This window comes from Scophthalmus maximus, chromosome 22, assembly GCF_022379125.1.
Source record: "Scophthalmus maximus strain ysfricsl-2021 chromosome 22, ASM2237912v1, whole genome shotgun sequence".
NCBI lineage: Eukaryota > Metazoa > Chordata > Actinopteri > Pleuronectiformes > Scophthalmidae > Scophthalmus > Scophthalmus maximus.
In genome coordinates, this window is record NC_061536.1 from 14,792,501 (window position 1) to 14,815,000 (window position 22,500).

Consider the following 22,500-nt stretch of genomic DNA (forward strand, 5'->3'; position numbering starts at 1 on the left):
ACTGTATTGATGCGTTCACTGTCACTGTACCGATGCGTTCACTGTCACTCTACCGATGCGTTCACTGTCACTGTATCGAGGCGTTCACTGTCACTGTATAGAGGCGTTCACTGACACTGTATTGATGCGTTCACTGTCACTGTATCCATGCGTTCACTGTCACTCTACCGATGCGTTCACTGTCACTGTATCGAGGCGTTCACTGACACTGTATCGAGGCATTCACTGTATAAGGCGTTCACTGACACTGTATCGATGCGTTCACTGACACTGTATCAAGGCGTTCACTGACACTGTATCGATGCGTTCACTGACACTGTATCAAGGCGTTCACTGACACTGTATCGATGCGTTCACTGACACTGTATCGATACGTTCACTGACACTGTATCGATACGTTCACTGTCACTGTATCGATGCGTTCACTGTCACTGTATCGATGCGTTCACTGTCACTGTATCGAGGCATTCACTGTATCGATGCGTTCACTGTCACTGTATCAAGGCGTTCACTGACACTGTATCGATGCGTTCACTGACACTGTATTGAGGCGTTCACTGTATCGAGGCGTTCACTGTATCGATGCATTCACTGACACTGTATCGATGCATTCACTGTATAGAGGCGTTCACTGACACTGTATCGATGCGTTCACTGTATAGAGGCGTTCACTGACACTGTATCGATGCGTTCACTGTATAGAGGCGTTCACTGACACTGTATCGATGCGTTCACTGACACTGTATCGATGCGTTCACTGCCACTGTATTGAGGCGTTCACTGTCACTGTATCGATGCGTTCACTGCCACTGTATTGAGGCGTTCACTGTCACTGTATCGATGTGTTCACTGTCATTTCTGGTTCGGTAAATGTTTGGAGTTTTAATCAATATACGAATGAGGAAACGTTTAAACATAAACATGTTGCTTTAGTTTCTCTGAACGCAGCATCAGGTCGGAACTGTCACTGTATCGAGGCGTTCACTGTATTGAAGTGTTCATTGTCACTGGTATATATTTATATTTTTTCATTTATCAATTAATGTTTATGTGTACCTGTCCATCTCTTCAACGCTGTACGTTGTTCTCGTGGTCACGTCCTCGTTGCGACACGTCGTGAGGCGGCGCGGCGTCTGTCGTCACGGTGACTCTCGTCGTGGACCGGCTGCACTGACCTATATACAAGTGAATAGAAGTGTGTGCAGAGTCTCTCAGGCTTATAGCAGCTCATGGCTGGATGGAGACGGAGCTGAGTGAGCTGAGGACACCACACACACACACACACACACACACACACACACACACACACACACACACACACACACAGACTCGCACACACGTGAAGACACACGTCCACATATGGAGACAGTCATGCACGCATACGCTGGGAAATATTTACACGTGACGTGAGGACACGCAGAGACATGAGAGGAGGATTCAGGCATACACACACACACACACACACACACACACACACACACACCTGCGTATATATTCATATGTATGTGTGTATACATCTATATACATATATTGATTGATGCACACACAGGTGATGAGGAAGTGATGAAGACACCTTTTAAAGGTCAAACAAACAGAACAACACAAACATAAGTTGAACACACACACACACACACACACACTGTCTCATGCATGTTTTATTGACTCGTTCTCTCTATACCTCTTTTCATCCCCTCTTCTCTCTCTCCCTTTAATCTTCCTCCTCTCTTTTGTTTCCACTTCTCCTCCCTTCTTCTCATCTCCCTCCTTGTCTCCTTCCTCTCCTCCTCTTCTCCTTTATCTTCACCTCCCCTCCCTCCTTATTTCTTCTTACTTCTCCTTTTGTCCCTTTGTCTTCCTCATCCCTCCTTCCTCTCCTCTGAGATGTTCAGGTGTCCATCAGACTCTGGACCCGGGTCATGGATCGTCCTCTGGATCCAAACTCCTCAGTCGTTCCTTTCTGTCCTTCTTTCCATCTTCACTTGTTCTCAGAATGGAAAACGCCGTTTTTACTTCTTAGACCTCATGTAACGTCGTGGTGGATGTTTTCCGTCAGTATCATATATTTGCTCAGACGAACTTTCACCAAACTTGTTGATTCCTCTAAACAATAACAGAGTTCCGTGTTACACATGAAGATGTTGTTTCTTAAAACGTATCTGACACGTGGTAGCGTGTCGGGGTCGAGGGGCGGAGCCTCCCAACATGATTTTCCCCCGTAGTGTTTGTACGGTTGCATGTTTCTCGTGTGTTGATATTAACTGGCTCCTCCCTCTGGTCCCGTCACCGCCGGTAACGCCCTCCTCCAGCTGCTCAGGGTTTACTTTGGCGGGAACTTTTCCCGGGAAACGGAGGAACCTTGTGGAGACTCGTCCACGATCCCTTCTCCTCTTTTCATGCTGCTCCTCTCCTCTCCCGTTCCTCTGACCTTCTTCTCCATCTTTTACCTGATCCTCCCTTCTTTCTTCTCATCTCTCCTCCTCCCTCTTCCTGTCCAGGCTGTGACCTGCTCTCCTTCCCTCGTCCTTCTCTCTCTCTCTCTCCTGTGTCCTCCTTTTCATTTCACTCCCTCCTGACTCCTCTCTTCTTTTTGTCCTCCTCTGTTCTTCCCTCCTGCCCTCTTCACCTTTCCCTGACCTTCTCTCCTCCTCCTCCTCTCCTTCTCTTCCTCCACTCGCCACCTGTTCTTGTTCCTTGATCCCACTTCTTCTCTTCTTCTTCTCCTCTCCTGACCTCCCCTCTTCACATCTCCTCCTCTTCTGTCGCCTCTTGTAGAAGAAGAACCTCCTCCTCTCCTCTCTTCCTCACTGTCGCTCCCTCTCTCCTCCCTCCTGACCTCCCTCCTCTTCACCTCCTCCTCCTCCTCCTCCTCCTCTTCTTCCTCATTAGCACCTGAGCGTAGAGGCTCTGGTTTAATATTCGGCGGCGAGGCGCTGCGACGGCAGAAGGGCACCTCGCCGTCTCTCCTGCGCTGCTGTTGCCATGGTAACGCCATGGAGATGAAGCGCCGCTCTCTCCTCTGTCTCTCTTTCTCTCTCTCTGTCTCTTTCCTAATTTTTTTCTCTGCCTCCCCCTCCACCCTTCACTTTTTAATGAGTCACTGCATCAATTAAATGTTAGGGTGGAGGGATGGAGGGGCGGGCGGGGACGAGGGCAAAGAGTCGAGCTCCGAGACGGAAAACGAAAAAATTTAAGGGTCGGCAAGAAGAAAATTAAAAAGTTTTTATTTCTTTAAAAAATTCAAAGCCGCAGAGTCGTGATGGTTTGTTCTGACAGATGTTTGTGTTTGGTCGCTCGGTCCAAGGACACTGCAGAGTGTGTGTGTGTGTGTGTGTGTGTGTGTGTGTGTGTGTGTGTGTGTGTGTGTGTGTGTGTGTGTGTGTGTGTGTGTCTGTGTGTGTGTGGTGTGTGTGTGTGTGTGTGGTGTGTGTGTCTGTGTGGTGTGTGTGGTGTGTGTGTGTGTGTGTGTGTGTGTGTGTCTGTGTGGTGTGGTGTGTGTGTGTATGTGTGGTGTGTGTGTCTGTGTGGTGTGTGTGGTGTGTGTGTGTGTGTGTGTGTGTGCGGTGGGGTCTGGGGGCTGTGTGGACGGAGGCCTTGGCCTTGATGAAGTTCTTTAAAGCTGCTAATTGTATTTCATTCATTTTTCATGGTCGCGGGGGCAGACAGTTTGCCAAGGGAGAAAAAAAATTGATAGAATGTCAGGTGTGTTTATAATTGTGTGTGTGTGTGTCTGTGCGTGTTGCATTCCTAAACCAGCTCCGTGTGATGCTGGGGGGTGTTTGTGTGTTTCTTGCAATTGTCGGTCGTGACAGCTGGAGGTCACGTACAGTGTGTGTGTGTGTGTGTGTGTGTGTGTGTGTGTGTGTGTGTGTGTGTGTGTGTGTGTGTGGGACGTTTGTCCTGACTGTCCCTGACCTTGACCTCTGACCCCCTCAGAGTAGGAACATGCGTTCTCACATTATTCTGGTTTTATGATCAGAATGTCTTGATCATATGCGGCGTCACACACTACACTCCGTCTCTACTCTGGCTTATTTAAATGTCAACGAATCAAATCAAATGAAATATGATGCGAAACCAAAAATTGAAATGAGACTGAAACTTCAAACACAATAATCCTCCAGTGGCACGAGATTCACATTGTCACACATTGATCAGAACTACACATTTCTCCACATTTGAAGATGTAATGTAACTACAGATAGAACGTGAGTGACGGGTGACAGATGGAGGAGAGCGATTGATTGGTGTCGTTCGTATTCAGCTCCGCAGGCTCTCGACCTTGAGACGCTCTGATACAAGTGCTCGGGCAGACTCGACCCGCGGCGGCGCGAGGCTCCGATTATCCAGCAAATCACCGGAAACCTTAAACCTTCCCGCTCAAGGTTTCTCTGCCAATGAAAAGCCGTCTTTGTTCTCACCGGCACATCACATCGTCTCACAAGACTCCATCAGTCATGTAGCGGCTTCACACTTCCACGTTATCTAAACGCTACAAAGTGCCGTTTGGCCTCGGCCTGCGGTTCCCACTCCGGGGTCGAGAGGCTTTTCACTCACTCGTCTCAGGTCCGTGACTCTGACTCTGATCTAGAAACTGTCACAGGAGTTTCCACTTCATTTCATCACCTCGTCATTATGTCGTTTCTCGTTCTTTAACATGACGCATCCCTGGAGACTTGGAAGAAAGCGAAGGAGTCCAAAACCAAAGCGGGGGGGCCAGGGGTCTTCTTCATCGTCGTTGTCGTCCTCTTCTTCTGGGATTTAACGGCAGCTTGCATCCTCGATGTTGCTGCTGCCCGACTCCCAGGATGTAGCGCTTTTCCCACGGAACCAGTTGTGATGAAGAAAGTGGGGATGAGTTTCACGATGATCGAACTTGTTCTCCGAGTCGATTGGAAATGTCTGCGTCTGTATGGATCTGAGCTTGTCAACGTGACTTGGTTGGCATCTCTCTAGGTTTCCTTGCGGGAAGATGTTGTTGATCTCTTTACCTCCACCAGGAGTTTTGTTTTCTGTAGCTCCAGTTAAACGTTCTGTCTTCATCTGTAGCTCCAGTTAAACGTTCTGTCTTCATCTGTAGCTCCAGTTAAACGTTCTGTCTTCATCTGTAGCTCCAGTTAAACGTTCTGTCTTCATCTGTAGCTCCAGTTAAACGTTCTGTCTTCATCTGTAGCTCCAGTTAAACGTTCTGTCTTCATCTGTAGCTCCAGTTAAACGTTCTGTCTTCATCTGTAGCTCCAGTTAAACTTTCTGTCTTCATCTGTAGCTCCAGTTAAACGTTCTGTCTTCATCTGTAGCTCCAGTTAAACGTTCTGTCTTCATCAGCCTCGACGGAGGTAAACGTTCTCCGAGTAACAAGCTTGAAGAGGCTCAGTTGTTTTTTTCCAACCAGGGAAACGTCTTTTTAGAACAACGTAGTTATTGTAGATTAGAGAATTTCTCTTCTCAGAATCTTGAATTTCATCCCAAAGTACCTCTTCGATTCTGAAGTATCTTGAGTTGACTCTTGACCTGACCTGGTAAAGACCTTGATGAATCTGCAGATGGTGTTGTCACATTATCATTATCAGGTACCTGATTCTTTCTTTTACAGTTTCACAGAGAACTACTTGCAGCCCTGTTAGGGTGGATTATCTGTCAGGAGGGAGTGTTTATGTCTGTGATTTCAATCCCTTGTCTGGATTTCGCATGTCGGTAACTCCGACAGACGGCAGCTCCTGAATGAGCGGCCGGCCGAAACAACCTGATAAAAAACTCATCATCGTGTCCCTTCGCTAGGTTTTTCACAGAACTCTTATATAACGCGGGTGAGATTTGGATCTCTATAAGCTGAAGAGAAAGCTGCTGCAAATAGCCCGGCCCTCTGCGATGAGCCGGGTCCTACTGCCAGCGGTGTTAATGATGCATTAGCACCACGAGGTGCCACACAAAGGAACCCATTGATCAATCATCGAGCTGCCCCACAAACACTTACACTGAGACGTGGCCACGGAGCCCCACGGAGCCAGGCAGCACTTGGGGGGGGGGGGGGGGGGGGGGGGGGGGCACAGGGACGCTTCAGGTCCTGAGCCTCGTCGTCCTGAAAGAAAGTGGCCTCAAAACTTCCAGTCGTTCCTTCCTGGTGACTGGTTCACGTCCGAACGTCCCGTCTTGACTCAGTAACCAAGAGGTCGAGTCCAGAGTCTTGATCTCGTGATGAGATCCAATCCCCCGGGTCGGTATCGGCCTAATGAAACGAATCGAGTATCAATCAGGAACGACCGTTGGTTCACCTGTGATACGAAACAACTCACGCACTTCAGAGTCCATGTAGTTTAATGTGAAAGCAGCGGCGGACGTTCGCCCTGAAACAACGAGTGTTGACAGTATCCTTCAGGTTAACTTCACACAGAAACACTCATCGGACTCTTTCAGCGCCCTTTGTCCAACGATTCTTCCAAAGTAAAGGACGAAAAATACCTTAGTTTGTTTGTTTGACAGAGAAGACGTCGATTGTGTTTGTTACAAATCTGTGTCGGCACAAAAGTCCTTGGTCGTCACGGAACGATCGTGGTCACGCTCTCTGAAAAGGGCGGCGGTCCGGCCTCCTCTACGGGCGCAGAGTTCAGAGGCCGCGGCGGTAACGAGCCAAAACAGGACGTGGTTTGGACTCGGAGGTCGTCGCCTTGGGTCCCTGGAGGTCCCGGTCTGGGGCGCCACTCCATGAATCTCCTCCACTGAGTCAAACCTTTTGAGGAAGAGGAAGAAGTGGCAGGCGATGACTGAAGGTCCCGGTCGACAGGCGCTCCCGTCAGGAGCAGTAAGAACTCTGATCGCACCTCGTTTAGACGACACCTGCTGGGTTTTCACACAGTCACAGCAACTTCCACGTCTTTGTCGCTTCAACGTGAACCGCTGTCAGTTTGGACAACCTGCGAAAACAACAACTTGCTCAACAGTCTCCTTACTGTGAAACCGCTGGAGGAAGCTCACACGTGTTCTCGGATCACACGATCTGATGCCTCGTGTTTGTTCGTCTCGGTGAATCTCTCAAGTCTCTGAGCTGTTGGTCGCAGGATGATTTACGGACGTCCCGACTCGGAGCCCCCCCCCCCCCCCCCCCTGAAAAGCCCTCGTCTGCTCCAGTTTGCCCTTGTTCCAGTAAAACGTCTTTAACCCTCCTATTAGCAACACTTGGCTCCTTCCGCTCTGCCTTCCGTCCTCCTAATTTCTCATTTCATTTCCCAAGATATTTCCTCATTACCTCCTTTTCTTTTTTTGTTTCCATCTGGGTTGTTTCACGTCTTCCTCGACGCCCTTCGCCCTCGTTTCCTCTCAACGTGCTGAAAGACAGTTTGTGGTTGAGACTGATGGTTTCTCTTTGCCCTTGACGGAGGTGAAAGTCTTGAGATTCATTTCCTCTCCTCCCCCCAGCCGCCCGATCCGCTCGCGTTTCCTCCGGTGTCACTTCAGAGGAATGATGTGTCCCGTCCTGGTCGGAAGTTGCTCCCCGAGGTCTCAGAGGAGAGGAGTCGTGACGTCGGTCTGTCGGTGAGAGGAAGGACGTGGAGGTTTCGTTTTGTGGTTCCAGGAAGTAACTGACCTCACCTGCCTCTTTTAAAATCACTGCTGCAGTTGTATTATGTTCCACATGATTACTGAACGATCCCCCTGTGCACCAACACTGTACGTAGTGATTACGTGCGGGACGCCTCTCAGGACCGTACAGGTCAGGTCCCGACCCTCCAGCGAGGAGGCCAATCATCAGCTCTGTCTGATTTCTGTTTCCTTCCTCCTTCTCTCTCTCTCTCTCTCTCTCTCTCTCTCTCTCTCTCTCGCGCGTCGTTCTTCCCGTTTCCTTGGCTCCTGCTCACTCGTCCTTCTCTCTCCTCTTCAACTCGTCCGTCTCTCTCTTCTTCCTCCTTCACCTCTGGCAGCAGCTGGATCTCCGACTTGAAGTATTTTTAATCCGACCGTGGTTTTTTAAAATGTTGTTGTTATTATTTAGTATTTTCCTTGATTATTAACCTATTGATTTTTTGTTTTTTATTATTATACATGTTGTGTATAACTATGATCCTATGAATTCTGGACGCCCGCCTGGAACACCTGGACTTCTCATCGTCGTCGCCAAAAAAACATTGAACTCGTCAAACTGCCAAGATTTTATTTATATATCTACTTCTGTTTAACTCCTTGATGTCGGAACTGGAGTTAACATACGAGGCATCGTCTCAGGATTTCAAAGAGAACTCTTCTCTGGAAAACGGCAAAGAAGTGATGTGGCGGTAGAAATTTACAATCGTGAAATATAGATATTAACTTTACCAGGAAACAACACCACGAAAAGTAGCACGGCCTCACGTTTCTGTATCGGTGAGAAAACCTTTCTCCGTTTTACATGTTAAGTCGTGGGTTTATGGACGAGCTTCGTCTGAATCGTTCCCGTCACCTGAGGAATCCACAGCTGCTTCACGAGGACGAACGCGTGAGATGAGGTTCGTAATGACGTAGGATTGGCTGAGTGCGGTTGCTCGGGGCAACGGTTCAAACGGACACTTCCTGTGAAAGGATGAAACATGTCCAACGTGAAGTGACACCCTGGGGACGAAGAACAGCCCCCCCCCCCCCCCCCCCCCCCCCCCCCAGGACTTCTTCAACTTCGCCGATAGAAAGAAAAAAAAATCTCATTTTATAATATTGTTCTTGTGATATTCCAACGAAGCGTTAAACTTTTTTTTCTCCGTCTTTCTTTAAACTCTCTCTCGTCCCTTTTCTCCTCCTCCTCTTTATATTTATCTTCCTCCTCTTCGTCGTCTCTCGTCTTCCAGGCCGTGGCCTAGTTTAAAACCTCTTCTGCCTTGTGCCTGCTCTCTCTCTCTCTCTCTCCCTTTTCACCTGCTCTCTCCCTTTGTCCTCCTTTCACTCCTCCCTCCCTGCCTCTGTTCATTGTGTGGATGATAGCTGTCAGGAGATCTCATCACAGAGTCTCTCTTATTACATGATTACAGGCTAATTATCCTGTGAAGTTGTCTTTGCCCCAAAGTATGAAAGACGCTTAATGTCTTTTTAATGGGGTTTTGGAGTTTGGAGAGTTTTTTCCTTTCTTTTTTTTTAGTCTTTTGTAGTTACTCTTCAATTTATTGCATTTGCATGTGACCGGCCGGGAACAGTGCGTCCTGATTAAAGTGGCTCTCCGCCGGCTCGCTCCCGAGTTGTCAGTCGGACGACTTCTTGTCTTGGCGTCGTCAGCAAACACTGTTATCGGATTAAACCTGTGGTGTTTAAGGGCGAGTGATGACATCGACACGTGGCCCGAGGGAGGGGGGGGGGGCGCTTCGTGACCAAACCTTCATCTTTGATGTGTAGCTGCGTAACGACCACGCGGACTCGTCCAGTTGTTGCGGACGTTATAATATAATATGACATCTGACCGGTCAGTCGTCGGTGACCGGTGACTGATCTCTTATCTCCAACTTCGCCACCTGCTTGTTAGGGCCGTTCAGCATCAGTTGCCATGGTGATTTACAGCGGTGAGAAGAGAACCAGCTTCGTGGGACGTAAACCTGAAGTTTACTTCACCTCATACACCTCGTACAGAACCTCATAGGTTTGTTATCGTTATATAATATCGGTTATTGAATCTAAGGTTGTAGAGAAACACTTTAGATTTGAAACCAGGTTTTCAGCAGCTTTGGATTCATTGTTTCACATTAACGGTGTTTGAAGGAACCTTTGATCCGAGGTGCAGAACAGTCCTGAAACAGAATCTTGGTGACGTTTGCTGTTGTTTCATCTCACGTCTCTCAAATAACTTGTTTGTTTCAACCAAACGCTTTAGTTTGCCTGTTTGCACAAAAGTGCAAATGCTCTGTTTCTCCCCTTCTGTCACTGCCCATCAGGCATGTTCCTGTTCTCTGTGTTATTCGGGGTGAATGCAGCAGATCACACACAAACAACATCAACATGACTTCAGTCTAACATGTGTTTTTCTCTGCTTTTCCCCCGATGGCTGCTGCCACGCAGCTCGCTGAACACAAACAATATTAACATGTCGTTTCCTGCTCTGCTCTGTTTTGTCTCTGCACAGCTTGAGCGCCGCTGCCGTCTGTGATGCCCTCCCATGACGCCCCGGTCAACAGCTGACACTGCGAGTGAGCGGGAGACGCCACTGCACAACCGGGCCTGGGCCAGCGCCACAAGCCGGTTCTCGCCCTCCCTCCCTCACGCTGGAGACGCCACCTCCACCCGCATACCGGTATCCACGACCACCAGCTCCGATCCACCCCAGTAAGACCCCGTCACACACCGACACGCTGACGTCCTTGGCAAACACCAGCAGCAGCAGCAGCCAAAAACCACAATATCTTCAACGCAATCAGCAACACCAGCACCGACACTGTCACCAGCAGCAGCAACCGTCATGTCCAGCCGGAGAAAGTCCTCCACCCCCTGCATGGTTCGGGTCATCAGTGACCTGCCCAAAGAGCCAGACGAACCGGAGGAGGTGATGGACACAGAAAACATGGCGGACAATTCAGAATCATGTGAATCTGCAGAGAAGAGTCAAGTCGTCCAGCAGGAGAAGCCAGAGAATCCAGACCAGCAGACGTTCCCAAAACCAGTGGAAAACCAAAACCCTGAGCCATTAGAACAAGAGGAGGGGTTGGGTGGAGAAGACCCACCTCCTGTCATCGAAAGTGTAGAAGCCAGAGAGGAGACGGACGGGGGAGAGGCCGAATCTGACCCGGCGTCCCGGAGAAAGATGTCCAGAGGGTACGAGTGCAAATACTGCACGTTCTCCACGCAGAACCTGAACGACTTTAAAGAGCATGTGGATTCAAGCCACCCCAACGTCATCCTCAACCCGTTGTACCTCTGTGCTGTGTGCAACTTCAACACCAAGAAGTTTGACTCACTCACGGAGCACAACGACAGCCAGCACCCGGGCGAGACCAACTTCAAGTTCAAGCGGACAAAAGTGAACAATCAGACTATTTTAGAGCAGACAATCGAAGGCAAAGACAACTCATTTGAATGTGAAGTGACAAATGAACCGGGTGAAGGCAGCCACAGCTCAACAGTGTTACCACCTTGTATATCTACAATGGTGAAAACCCCGGGTCATATCCAGTCGCTCTCTAAGGGGGGCGACCTGAAGAGCCAGCTGGATGGTCTGATCCACAAGGATCAGATCACAGCAGTGAACATCAACGGAACAGTCATCATCCCGGAACCCACCATCCTTCAAGGGCTCTCCCATGTCACCCCAATGCTCCAGCGCCCGCCCAACTTTAACTCTGTACCAAAAATAGCTGTTCCCTTGAACACCACCAAATATAACCCTTCATTAGACGACAACCTGACATTGATCACCTCCTTCAGCAAGTTTCCTTACCCGACACACGCTGAGCTTTCGTGGCTCACGGCGGCCTCCAAGCACCCGGAGGAACAGATCAAAGTCTGGTTCACCACCCAGCGGCTGAAGCAAGGCATCACCTGGTCCCCGGAGGAGGTGGAGGAAGCAAGAAAGAAAATGTTCAATGGTTCCATCCCTCCTGCCCATCAAACGTTCACCATCCTGCCTACAAGCCCCTGCACTCAGCCGTCTGCCAAAGCCTCCCAGCATCCAGTCGTCCACACCACAGTCGGGCATCCAGTTCACGTCCGGACGACCACGTGCAATGGGTTGAGTGTAGTCACCACATCGGCTGGAGTCGCCATTGGCTCCAGCCACACCCTTAAACGACCCCTACCAGCACACCTGACGACAGTGTTTGGCCCCGAGTCTAAGCGACCCATCATGGCAGTTGCCCCCCATTCTGGCGACCCAAAAGACAAGGGCCTCATGGCTCCACCTCCTCCCCCTCCTCCCCCGAAAGACCGCCTCCCGATGGCGCCACCTCCTGTTCCCATGGAGATGAAGAGGCCTGTAGCAGTTCCTCTGGTCACCACAGAGATGAAGAGGCCATCCGCTGCTGTGCCTTTGATGCCACCACCGTCATCATCACCATCTTTGTTGTCCAAAGGGAAGATTCTCTCAACATTAGGAAGCCACAAAACAAAGCCGGTAGTGTCACTGCCCTCCATAGTCTTTCCAGATTCCTTAACCAGGCGAACGATAGCTCCCCCGCCAATCTTTGCCCCTTCATTTCAAAACTCTTTACTTATTCCTCGCAGTTCCATTGCTTCCAAAGAAAAGCACCCCAACACGCATGCTTTGCCGGCTGCTGATGTGAAGCTGCCGAACTCCCCTCCACTCATCAGCCCACAGATAAGGAGGCCGACCATTATTCAGTCCATTCGTGCTCCAGCTAAAGCCCCTCCACAGATTTCGGGGTTCACCCTGGATGTCAAGAAACTAAAAGAGCAGCAAGGAGTGGATCTGAAAGCCAGCTACCCCAGAGGAGACAAGGTACTAACTCCTCTGGCAGAGGCCAATGGGACGTCTCGCACAGATGGCAAATGGCCCCACAATCAGAGCTCTGTTCACAACAATGGAGTTATACATTTGGATGGTGACCGGCCGCCGGCATCACCAAAACTAGATTTTCAGCAAAAGTCCTCTGTGCTGACCCAGTTTCCCTTGTTGGAGAGAATGAAAGGAAAGACAGCAGATCAGCTTAAGATCCTGGAGGAGAACTTCTTGAGGAACAGCTTCCCAACACACAACGATGTGGACAATCTGTCTGCCAGCACCCGTCTGTCCCACCAGGAAATCGACAGCTGGTTCGCGGAGCGTCGCGCTTTACGCGACAACCTGGAACAAGCACTTATCAACTCCATGGGCACCAAGAGGATCGGCGTGGGTGGCATCGCCGCCCTCACTGAGAAACAACTGTATCAGCAGCAACAGCAGCACCAAACTCTAAAGCTGAACGGGATTCACAAACCAAGCACTGGTGGGGGCCGTCGTAAAAGCCCTCCGCCACCTACACACACTATGCCCATCATTGCACCCTCCGTCCCCAACCCCAATTCCTTCTCAGTGCCTCCAGACAGCCGATCGCTGGCGCTCCTCAAGGACGATTTTGCTCAAACTCGGTGGCCTTCCCCTGAGGAGTTCAGCCAGCTGGAGGGTCGGACAGGACTGGCTCGCGCCGACCTCGCCCGCTGGTTCAACGACAGTCGGCTGCAGAGCGGCAGCATGGACCTGACGGAACTTTTTAACAACAACGGAGTAAACGGAGGACAGGGGCCGCCGGTACGCTCCCCCGAACATGCTCCCTCCAGCATCATCCAGCGCTTTCAGGAAGGAGCCATGACAAACAACAGCAGCAGCAGTAAGTTGCTGGAGGTGGAGTTGGGCTGGCTGATGGAGCAGCGCACCAACAGCCTCATCAGCCAACAGCACGATGACGTCCACGGCCGGTTCGCTGGAAGGTGCGTATTCACAGGATCAGATTTAATATTATTGAAGTGATTTATTTTGCCTTTATGTGGCCGTTAAAGGTTAACGGTCTTCTTCAATTGTTAGTCAAACAATTTCGAGATTCTTTCGTTTTGTGCATGTGTCTACTTGTGTTTGTTTTCTGACCAGAGTCCCTGGTTACAGGCATGTAAATATGCGATAATGTAAATATCCAATGAAGATAATAATGCGACTCATTGTTGAACTAACCAGCAGTATATAAAGACCAGTAGTAACTCTTCCAACCCTGAATTAGTCTCAAATATCTTATTTGTTCTTTTACTTTGACACGTTGAAGCGTAACTTGACCCAGGCTGGAAATTCAATTAATATACTGCCACCTAGTGGAGGCTGCAGGCTCTATCCACAACCCTGCTTCTCCAATTTGCGACAATTGTGAAGACAACATTTGTAATGAAGAACTTCTACGGTGTTTCATGTTGTCCACATGTTGTACTTGTTCCTTTGCGACGCAACAAAGAGTCGTCGGTTTCATTCACGCAGCCCAAAACGCCACAACGTCTTCTTCGCTGATGTTTTGTTCGTTCACTGGTCTGCGGCCTCTTTTCCGACCCGTTGACACATTTTGTGGTGACCTGTGCACCCCCCCCCCCCCCCCCCCCCCCCCATAAAAAAATAAATTCTCTTCTTCCTCTCTGTGGGATCGCGCTGTTGTTTCCTCGTATTGTTTTTTCAGGACATTAACCTGAAAAATCAGCTGCGCTTCATTTAGTCTGCACGCGATTTCCAGGAGCTTGGGACATCTTTAGTCAAATAACCGAGCCATTAGGTTGGAAACCAATATCTCCGCTAACATTTTTATTCTTCCCGTGAGTCGACGCCGCGGTTCAGGCTCAGGCTGTGAAATCCTCCTGCCTCGGGTGCAGTTCGCCTTGTGATGTACAGACAACAAGAGAGATAATGACACATCAATGCAAACGTATACTACAGATATGTTTTTCCTATTTAAATTAAATTTAAAATCAAATTTAAACTTTTTTTTTTTTTACCAAATTAAATTAGATTTTTGTTATTGACTCCGACATGATTGTCACAGTTGATTAACTTTATTGTTTTTCACATTACATGAAGAAAACGTCCTCCATCGGTAACAAATTATAAAGATTATATTTTCATTATGATTAAAATTACAAATGTTCCACTTGTGTTGAATCTGATTGTGAGCATTTAAATATCAAAGTGATATAAATTACATTCTGAAATACAGAGATCCTTTTTCATCTTGGTTTAGTGGTTACATGTGAGAGTCTATGGAAAGAGATATTACATTTTTAATATCTGTAGTAATTAAATTCCCATATGGAATCTATCTGCCAATTTATTTCATATTTTTATAAAACAAACATTTTCAACAGAGCAAAGATTTCTGTCTGGGAAGACAAATTAAAATTAAGAAAAGACATGAATACCAACATTAATGTTTAAAAAGTTTCAAGAAATCAAATTGTATTCTCTAAATGTTTGATAAATAAAGAAAAATGCTATAAAGGAAGCAATTTTAAACAAATACATGTTTTAGGATCTGCGATGAAAAGCATCAGAGGAACCAACATCACACGTTGCTTTTTCACTTCAACATTTTATATTTCAGGTCGTAGAAACACGTGCAATCTGCACCTTCACCACTAGAGGCCACTAAAACCTTCACACTAAACCTTTGAGTAACGTGTTGTTAACCTCTAACTGATCGACAGGCTGCGGCAGCAGAACGGGGGAGTGATGGGCGGAGCGAGGGAAGTGTTCGGGAGGTGGCTGGAGGACGGACGGGCGAGGAGAGGACGGGATCTGCTCCTGGACCGAGAGAGGAAGATGGCGGACGACGCGTCCGGGAGGCTGACGGGATAAAACGGTGAGAGGAGCCGGGGCTCGATCGATGGATTCTGCTTCGTCTGGTTGTCGACGGTTGACTAATAAAAATCTTCAAATGCAATCTGTCAAAAATCTGACTTCAACATTTGAATGTAACGAGGTCATAATGTAGAAACTGTTCTGAGCAACTGACTCTGCAGCTGCAGGTTTTCACATGGAGGAAAGTGACGTGATTTCAGTCAGCGAAGCAGATGTTTCCTTAAGAGTCCGGCAGATATGGATTTTTGGGGACCAACGCTGATATTGATATTAGGGAGAACAATAATACCGATAAATGTATTTTAATCTGTCAATGATTCGTCAAACTTTCATGACAAAGAAATGTAATTGAGGCTTAATATTTTAGTTTAACCAGAAATTTGATCATAAATTACTATAAATAAAAAGAAAATACAAATACAACCAGATATATGGAACTTGAATTAAGAAAATAAACATAATTTATTTCACGAAAAATACTAACATTTTTCTGCATTGTTTTCCGTACAATAAAATATATTGTATCGGTGAACATCAACGCTGATACCGATATATATCGGTCGGGCTGTAGTTTCCTTTGAGGAGGTGGTGGAGAACAAACACGGAGCTAAAAGAGACCGAACACTGGATCAACATTGGTCAGGTGACAGATACCACATGAGGTTTAATAAAAAAAGTTCAGACACAAAAAAATAAGATGTAGAATTATAGGACAATATGTGAGATTGATGCACGTCAAAAAAAAATCTTGCACAATCCGACTTCAACATTTAATCGTAACGAGGTCATAAATGTGCAGACGGTTCTGTGCCGCTGCCCCCGTCGGCCCCCTGCCGGCCCCCGTCGCCCCCCGTCGCCCCCCGCAGGCCCCCGCCCGCCCCCCGCTGGCCCCCGCCCGCCCCCCGCAGGCCCCCGCCGGCCCCCGTCGTCTGTCAGTGTTGGAGCCAACAGCTCGATTCCCAGGCAACAAACACAAACAAACCTGCTCCAGCCCGTCACCGGCTGTGTGTGTAGCTGTGTCAGTTTTGGCTGCGGCTGCTCCGCGACCAACGCCAACTTCAGGAAAAATTAGGAAGAAGAAGAAGAAGAGGGGAAAAAAAGAAAAGTGTTTTTTTGGAGGCCAAAAATAGCAGCAGACCCCCCGGGTGGTGGAGTGTGAGAGATAAAAGCCTCCACCGGGGGCAGAGTGCGACGCCAGAGTCTCCACCGTCGCTTCTGACAGAAGACGGGAAGTTTGAAATGTTTCCTCTGTTCAAATGAATATTCACCAGCGAGGTGGAGCCTCGGCTCCTCACTTGTCACTTTCTCTTGGAAAGAAAAAGATTAAAACAATCAGCGCCTGACAGATAAAATCAATAATCAATATGCAGCGTTTTGAAAAACCAACAGTATCGGTGGATTAATAAATAGAACTCTTCCTGTCAGTGAACGTCTGAGTCTGAAGCTCGGACACTTTCACTTCTGTTAAATAAAAATACTTCACTTGTCTGTTGACGAGGAGCTTTTTCAAATGTGTAAATCTCTCATCTCGGGAATTAAAGTTTTTCAACTGTTCCACAAAAACGTTGTCAGAATGAAATAAACATCATCCGCAGATTATTGTTGTGTTTTAATCATAACTCTGTTGTTTTGGGAGAAGGCCAAGGCAACGCGCCGGACAAAAGAGACAAGTATTCACCAGGAATATGAAGAATAGCACATCCGAAATTAATTACCTGCGGAAAAAGAAACGCTTTCACACGTTTTTAATAAACAGAGCGAGAACGAAAAGGGCAAATTTATTGAATGTAGCAAAAGGAAATCACAGAATTACCTGTTTTCAAAAAGATGAATAAAATGTCTGGATTGAAAAAATCTTTTACTTTGTCTTTCGTTAAAAGCTTTTTTCTTCTCGTCCCTGGAGGGGGGGGGCGGGGGGGTTAGAGGTCAGAGGTCACAGCAACAAGATGACGAGTGACGATATCGAGCGGATTTTATTAAAGAGTCGTCACGTTTCATGGAGCAAAAACAAATTCCTGCAGCGCAAATCAACGTTGTATGATAAAGACGTGTGTGTGTGTGTGTGTGTGTGTGTGTGTGTGTGTGTGTGTGTCTGCGTGTGTGTGTGTGTCTTTGTGTCTGTGTGAGTGTGTGTGTGTGTGTGTGTGTGTGTGCGTGCGTGCATGTCTGTGTGTGTGTGTGTGTGTGTGTGTGTGTGCGCGTGTCTGTGTGTGTGTGTGTGTGTGTGTATGTGCGTGTCTGTGTGTGTGTGTGTGTGTGTGTGTGCGTGTGTGTGTGTGTGTGTGTGTGTGTGTGTGTGTGTGTGTGTGTGTGCGTTCCATCCATTGTCCTGTCTCACTAATCACGGCCGCTCTGGGATTCATTTAATCAGCCGAGCGCAGCGTCATCCCGTAATAACTTATCATCCGTCGTAGCATATGGACGAAGGTTTAATTGCCCTAAAAACTGCTGCAGAGATTCTGGTGTGAAACACGGAGGCGACGCCGAACGTTACCTGGTTCCTGTTTCCAGGAAAAAACACCGTCCAAAAAAATGGAAAAAGCAGACTTTGTTTTTTCTGTTTTGTCATTTTTATCAGTTTTAAATTTTTTGGATTTTTTTTTTTAGGTCCCAATGAAAATTATTGGATTTGAAGCTGGAAACTGAAACTGAGAAGAAAGATCATAAAGATCTGAGATCTTTTGTTTTTCACATGTAACGCATTTATTCCAGTTCATATTTAATCATTTCCTCAAACCGTTGTCGTCAACGTTGAGTCGAACGGCAGAAAGTTAAACAGCACAAACAGAAAATATCAAATATGAGAAAACAAACGACGCTGGTGTTTTTCATTCACTTCATTAGGAAAATAATAACGTCTTTATTACAAAAACCAACAACAGCCGAACCAACATCCAGATCTTTGAGAAAAAGAAGAAAGTGTCTAGACTGAAACTCTTGTGTGATAATCTTCTGCTCTCCAGTTGTTTTGTGTGTAAAGAGAGAAAAGATGCTGAGTGGGTTGAATTATGAATTTATTATAAAGCATCTTTGTTTGTTCAGCTCCTGAGTTTGGGTTCAGCGCTCGAGTCTTTGTTTGTTGTCTGCAGCCTCGACCGCGTCTGTCGGATTATTCAACTTTAGAAATGTAACTCTTGTTTCTAAAGTTTGGAAAAAAGTTCAACTGCAGATGGATTTATCTTTAATTCAGAGTTTGTGGAAAGTGGAGATTAGAACCTGAAGCAGTCGCTCCTGTTTTTCTTACATTGTTCACATTTGATCCGGTTACTTCTGGTTCCAGTGACGAACTGTACGAGAGAACCTCAGGTCGGAGTGCGTCAGTACGGAGGAACTCTCGTCTTCTCAGAGAAGAAATGTCCACATTCTTAAGCGTTTTTACAGTTTCCTCTTTACGCTTCTTCTTCTGGTTCCTTTTCTTCTTCTGTGACAACTCGCTGCTTCAACTTCCTGTCATTGGCCCCAAAGTCCAAACCATCCGAATCATTGTTGGATCGGGACCCAGACCGGCTCCTTGGACCGAACGGAGAAGTCCGAAGGTCCAAGGAGCAAACGAGGTTCTGACGATGCTCCACTTTGAGGTCTTAGGGTCTTTGTTGAGACTGACATGTTGCGTCAGCATTAGCTCGTTGGCCCGTTAGCGTTGGCCCGTTAGCGTGGGCCCGTTAGCGTTAGCTCGTGAGAAAACGTCTTCTGTGTTCCGTCCTGCTCAGTTTCCCCTCGTACCGGGTCTGAGCAGCGCCGCTCCCTCGCGTCCATGAGACCATTTCACAACACGTCCCAGTTCCCAGCGTCGCTCTTTAATCCACTTCTCTCTTTTGTTTTTGTGGGTTTGTTTCTTACTTTCTTTTGGGGTGGGAATGATCTGAGTTCTGAAACTGACATTTCTGTTGAACAGGAAACATTTAACAGTTTTTAATGTACTCCCCCCCCCCCCCATGTGTATTTCAGGTGCAAATAGGATTTTCCGCCGTCGTCTTCGCCATCGCTGCTGCTGGAAACACGGAAGGAAAGAAAACGAAGAATAACGGAGCAACAAAAGACTTTTTTATCCAGATTTTGTTTTTCTTTATTATTTTAGATTTTTACAGATTTCTTTCTTTTTAAACCTTTTGATTGTCGCACTGCAGATCACGCACAACAACATCCTCCTCCTGCTCTCGACCTGAGGTAACCCCCCCCCCACGTTCACGACAAGAAGATGAGTTTTTTACTTCTTTTTAATACACGGATATTTTTATTAAATTTGCCCTGATTGGAAATCTGAAGAGAGATTCAGGGTCAAGACCTTTTCCTTCCTCACAGTGAATCTCATTTTACAGTAAAATTTAAATTGGAGTAAATGTTGATCCCGTCGAGAGACGAGGCTCCAGCTGAGACCTGGTCCTCAACGAACTGAAGCTGCTTTCTGAGGTGGAATCTGTTTTTCTTCACGTAAAAATCCCCAAAATACTTTTATTAATCGATGGATTCATGAAAATTCAGGTCAAATTTGTTACTGGATGTAGTTTGAAACTTGTCTCTCTGGTTCCGAGCTGCTGTTTAAAGGAGAAGTTTAGTTTGTAGGCGAGAAGTGAAAGAGGATGATTTGTTATTGATTTAAAGAAAAGATATATTTTATTTGTCGCTTCCTAAACCGTTTTCTGTTTGGTCCTGATCTAAACTTCCCCTTTAAGAAGAAGCTCGGTTCACGATCAGCACTTTAACCTCGGAGTGACGCCGCGCAGCAGGTCGAGACGTGTTGTGGCTGAGGTGATGTTGTGCGTGACCTGTGTTGCCGTGGAGACGCGAGGATGAGGATGATGAGGACGAACTGGAGCACTGACTGTGCGCCTGCAGCAGCCGTCTGACTGGTTCACACTGACCAACCGGACGGAAGGATTTCAACAAACAAACAAACAAACAAGAAAAAAAAAACATGTAGAAAACTACGACAAACTACAAACGCCGAGTGCCAAAGCTGGAATCTGCTGCATCTCACTACACTTTTGAAAAAAAGGCTTCTTCTTCTTCTGCTTCTTCTTCTTGTATATAGGACATATGTTTGTTTGTTTGTTTGTTTGTTTGTTTGTTTGTTTGTTTTTCCTGTATTGCTACAGATTTGTAAAATTTTGCGGGAAACATTTTGTTACATTTTTGTAAAAATGGGAGCAACTCGTCCCCCCGGACCTCCGAGATCTGACTCTTCTTCTTCTCCTTTTTCTGTTTTCCTCATGTCGATGGACTTTTTAAAAGCCGGTGCCAGCAGTGAAATCTTTCTTTCTTTCTTTCTCCATCTCTTTTGTGTTTTTCTCGTTCTGTACCGAACCAGAGTGGAACCACTAGAAAAAAACGTCAAGTTGGCAAAACTTCAGTCACTTCTCCTTCGACTCGCCACCTCCCCGCTGAGAGGAGGAGGAGGAGGAAGAGGAAGAGGAAGAGGAGGAGGAGGGGGAAGAGGAAGAGGAAGAGGAGGAGGAGGGGGAAGAGGAGAAGGAGGAAGAGGAGGAGGAGGAGGAAGAGGAGGAGGAGGAAGAGGAAGAGGAAGAGGAGGAAGAGGAAGAGGAGGAGGAGGAGGAGGAGGAAGAGGAGGAGGAGGGGGAGGAGGAGGAAGAGGAGGAGGAGGAGGAAGAGGAGGAGGAGGAGGAAGAGGAAGAAGAGGAGGAGGAGGAAGAGGAGGAGGAAGAGGAGGAAGAGGAGGGGGGACTTCGCTTCACATCAAATCAGATTTTAAAAAACAAAAGCACCTTTGGACCTGTTTTCTTTCTTGTTTTTTACTGTGCTGAAGTGAAGTTAAGTGCTATTATTATATTATGATGATGATGATGATGATGATGATGATGATGATGATGATGATGATCGTAGCCACTCTGTCTGAACCCTTTTTTGAAGAAAAGCAAAGAAAAGAAAAAAAAGAAACTCAAACCAATCTGCACTTCTAGTTCTGACGAACGTGTTCGTACGACCGAGTGACTGTCTGTCGTGGATCTTTGTTTCAAACAACAACACAAAGCAGTTGAGAAACTGACACTGTCAAAATGGCGGCTGACGCAAATGGATTCCATGGTAACGATCTCACACACACACACACACACACCCGACAGTTAAATCAGAATCACGCTGCCTGAATCAAACATTAATATCTCGTCTGTTTCTTCTTCGTTTGATTTGATTCTCCCGTCCTCTCTGTCGTCTCGCTCACCGTCATCATCACACTCATGAACAACAAACCGACGAATAAAGAAAGATAAATAGCCTTTTTATTCAACACATTACTTCATGTTGCCTCTGTAGGTTTTAGTCGAGAAACTAGTTCCATTCCGACAAAAAACGAATAATAGTATAAAAAATAAATAAAAAAACGAGATATGAGCTTCTTTACGTATTGTTTCTGTCTGTGTCCCGGTCAGATTTAAAAAGATGATACGACTACATATATCTGAAATACTGTATTTACAAGTGCGTCCCAGGGCTGGCCTCAACAACAACAACAACCACAACAACAACCACAACAACAACAACAACTACAACAACAACCACAATAACTACAACAACAACAACAACAACCACAACAACTACAACAACAACAACAACAACAGCAGCAGCAGGTTCCACTCCGTCCGCCCCCGACTGCCGGGATCCGTCGCTGCCAACGCTCGTTTCTTTCGCTTCAAGTCGCAGTAGTTTTATTTGTTTTGTTTTTTTTAAATCTTGTAGCGTCGTGCGTCACGAAATCTCTCGGCCGCCGCCGCCGCTGCTGCACGAGGAAAGCGGCGCCGCGCGGCCTTAAGAAAAAAAAGCTTCCAAGAGACTTTTTTTATTTTTGCAAGTGTATAGTTTCAATTGAATATTTTCTGATGATATGATTGAATGTATTTGAGCTTTTTTGGTGTGAAATGCTGAAATGGGTTTGTGAAACTGTCTGAATGTTTAAGGGAGCGAGTCCGTGCACACGTCGTCCAACTGTCGTCGACAGAAAAGTGAAAGATTTACACCAACTCTCTGGATCAGGCCAACGTGGCCTGTGGAAGTTACCAGCCAATCACATTTTCCACGAGCCACGTGTCAGCTCCTTTGTTCCGTTGTGTTCGTCTTCTCTGTCTCGGCGTAGCTCGCTGGTTGGTGCGTGACACAATGTGACCGGCCAAGTTCATTTTCACTCAGTGAACATTTGGCTCAGTTCAAAACAGAAAACCAGAGTTCATCAGGAAACTGTTCCAAGGAGAAGATCTGTGGACTGAGTTTCTGCAGGTTCAGGGAGCAGAGGA

General features: G+C 47.0%; 1 protein-coding gene across 1 annotated transcript in view; it reads left to right on the forward strand.

The window, feature by feature from the left end:
* The window catches only part of LOC118291631 (zinc fingers and homeoboxes protein 2-like), a 60,473-nt gene extending 40,045 nt beyond the window's left edge, over window positions 1–20,428 (forward strand). Inside the window, exons 3-5 of the mRNA XM_035619958.2 lie at window positions 10,067–13,359; window positions 15,103–15,257; window positions 19,205–20,428. Of these exons, the coding sequence (XP_035475851.1) occupies window positions 10,400–13,359; window positions 15,103–15,253 (3,111 nt within the window). The 5' untranslated portion in view covers window positions 10,067–10,399 and the 3' untranslated portion in view covers window positions 15,254–15,257; window positions 19,205–20,428. The remainder of the gene's footprint in view (window positions 1–10,066; window positions 13,360–15,102; window positions 15,258–19,204) is intronic.
* Window positions 20,429–22,500: the final 2,072 nt, after the last annotated feature.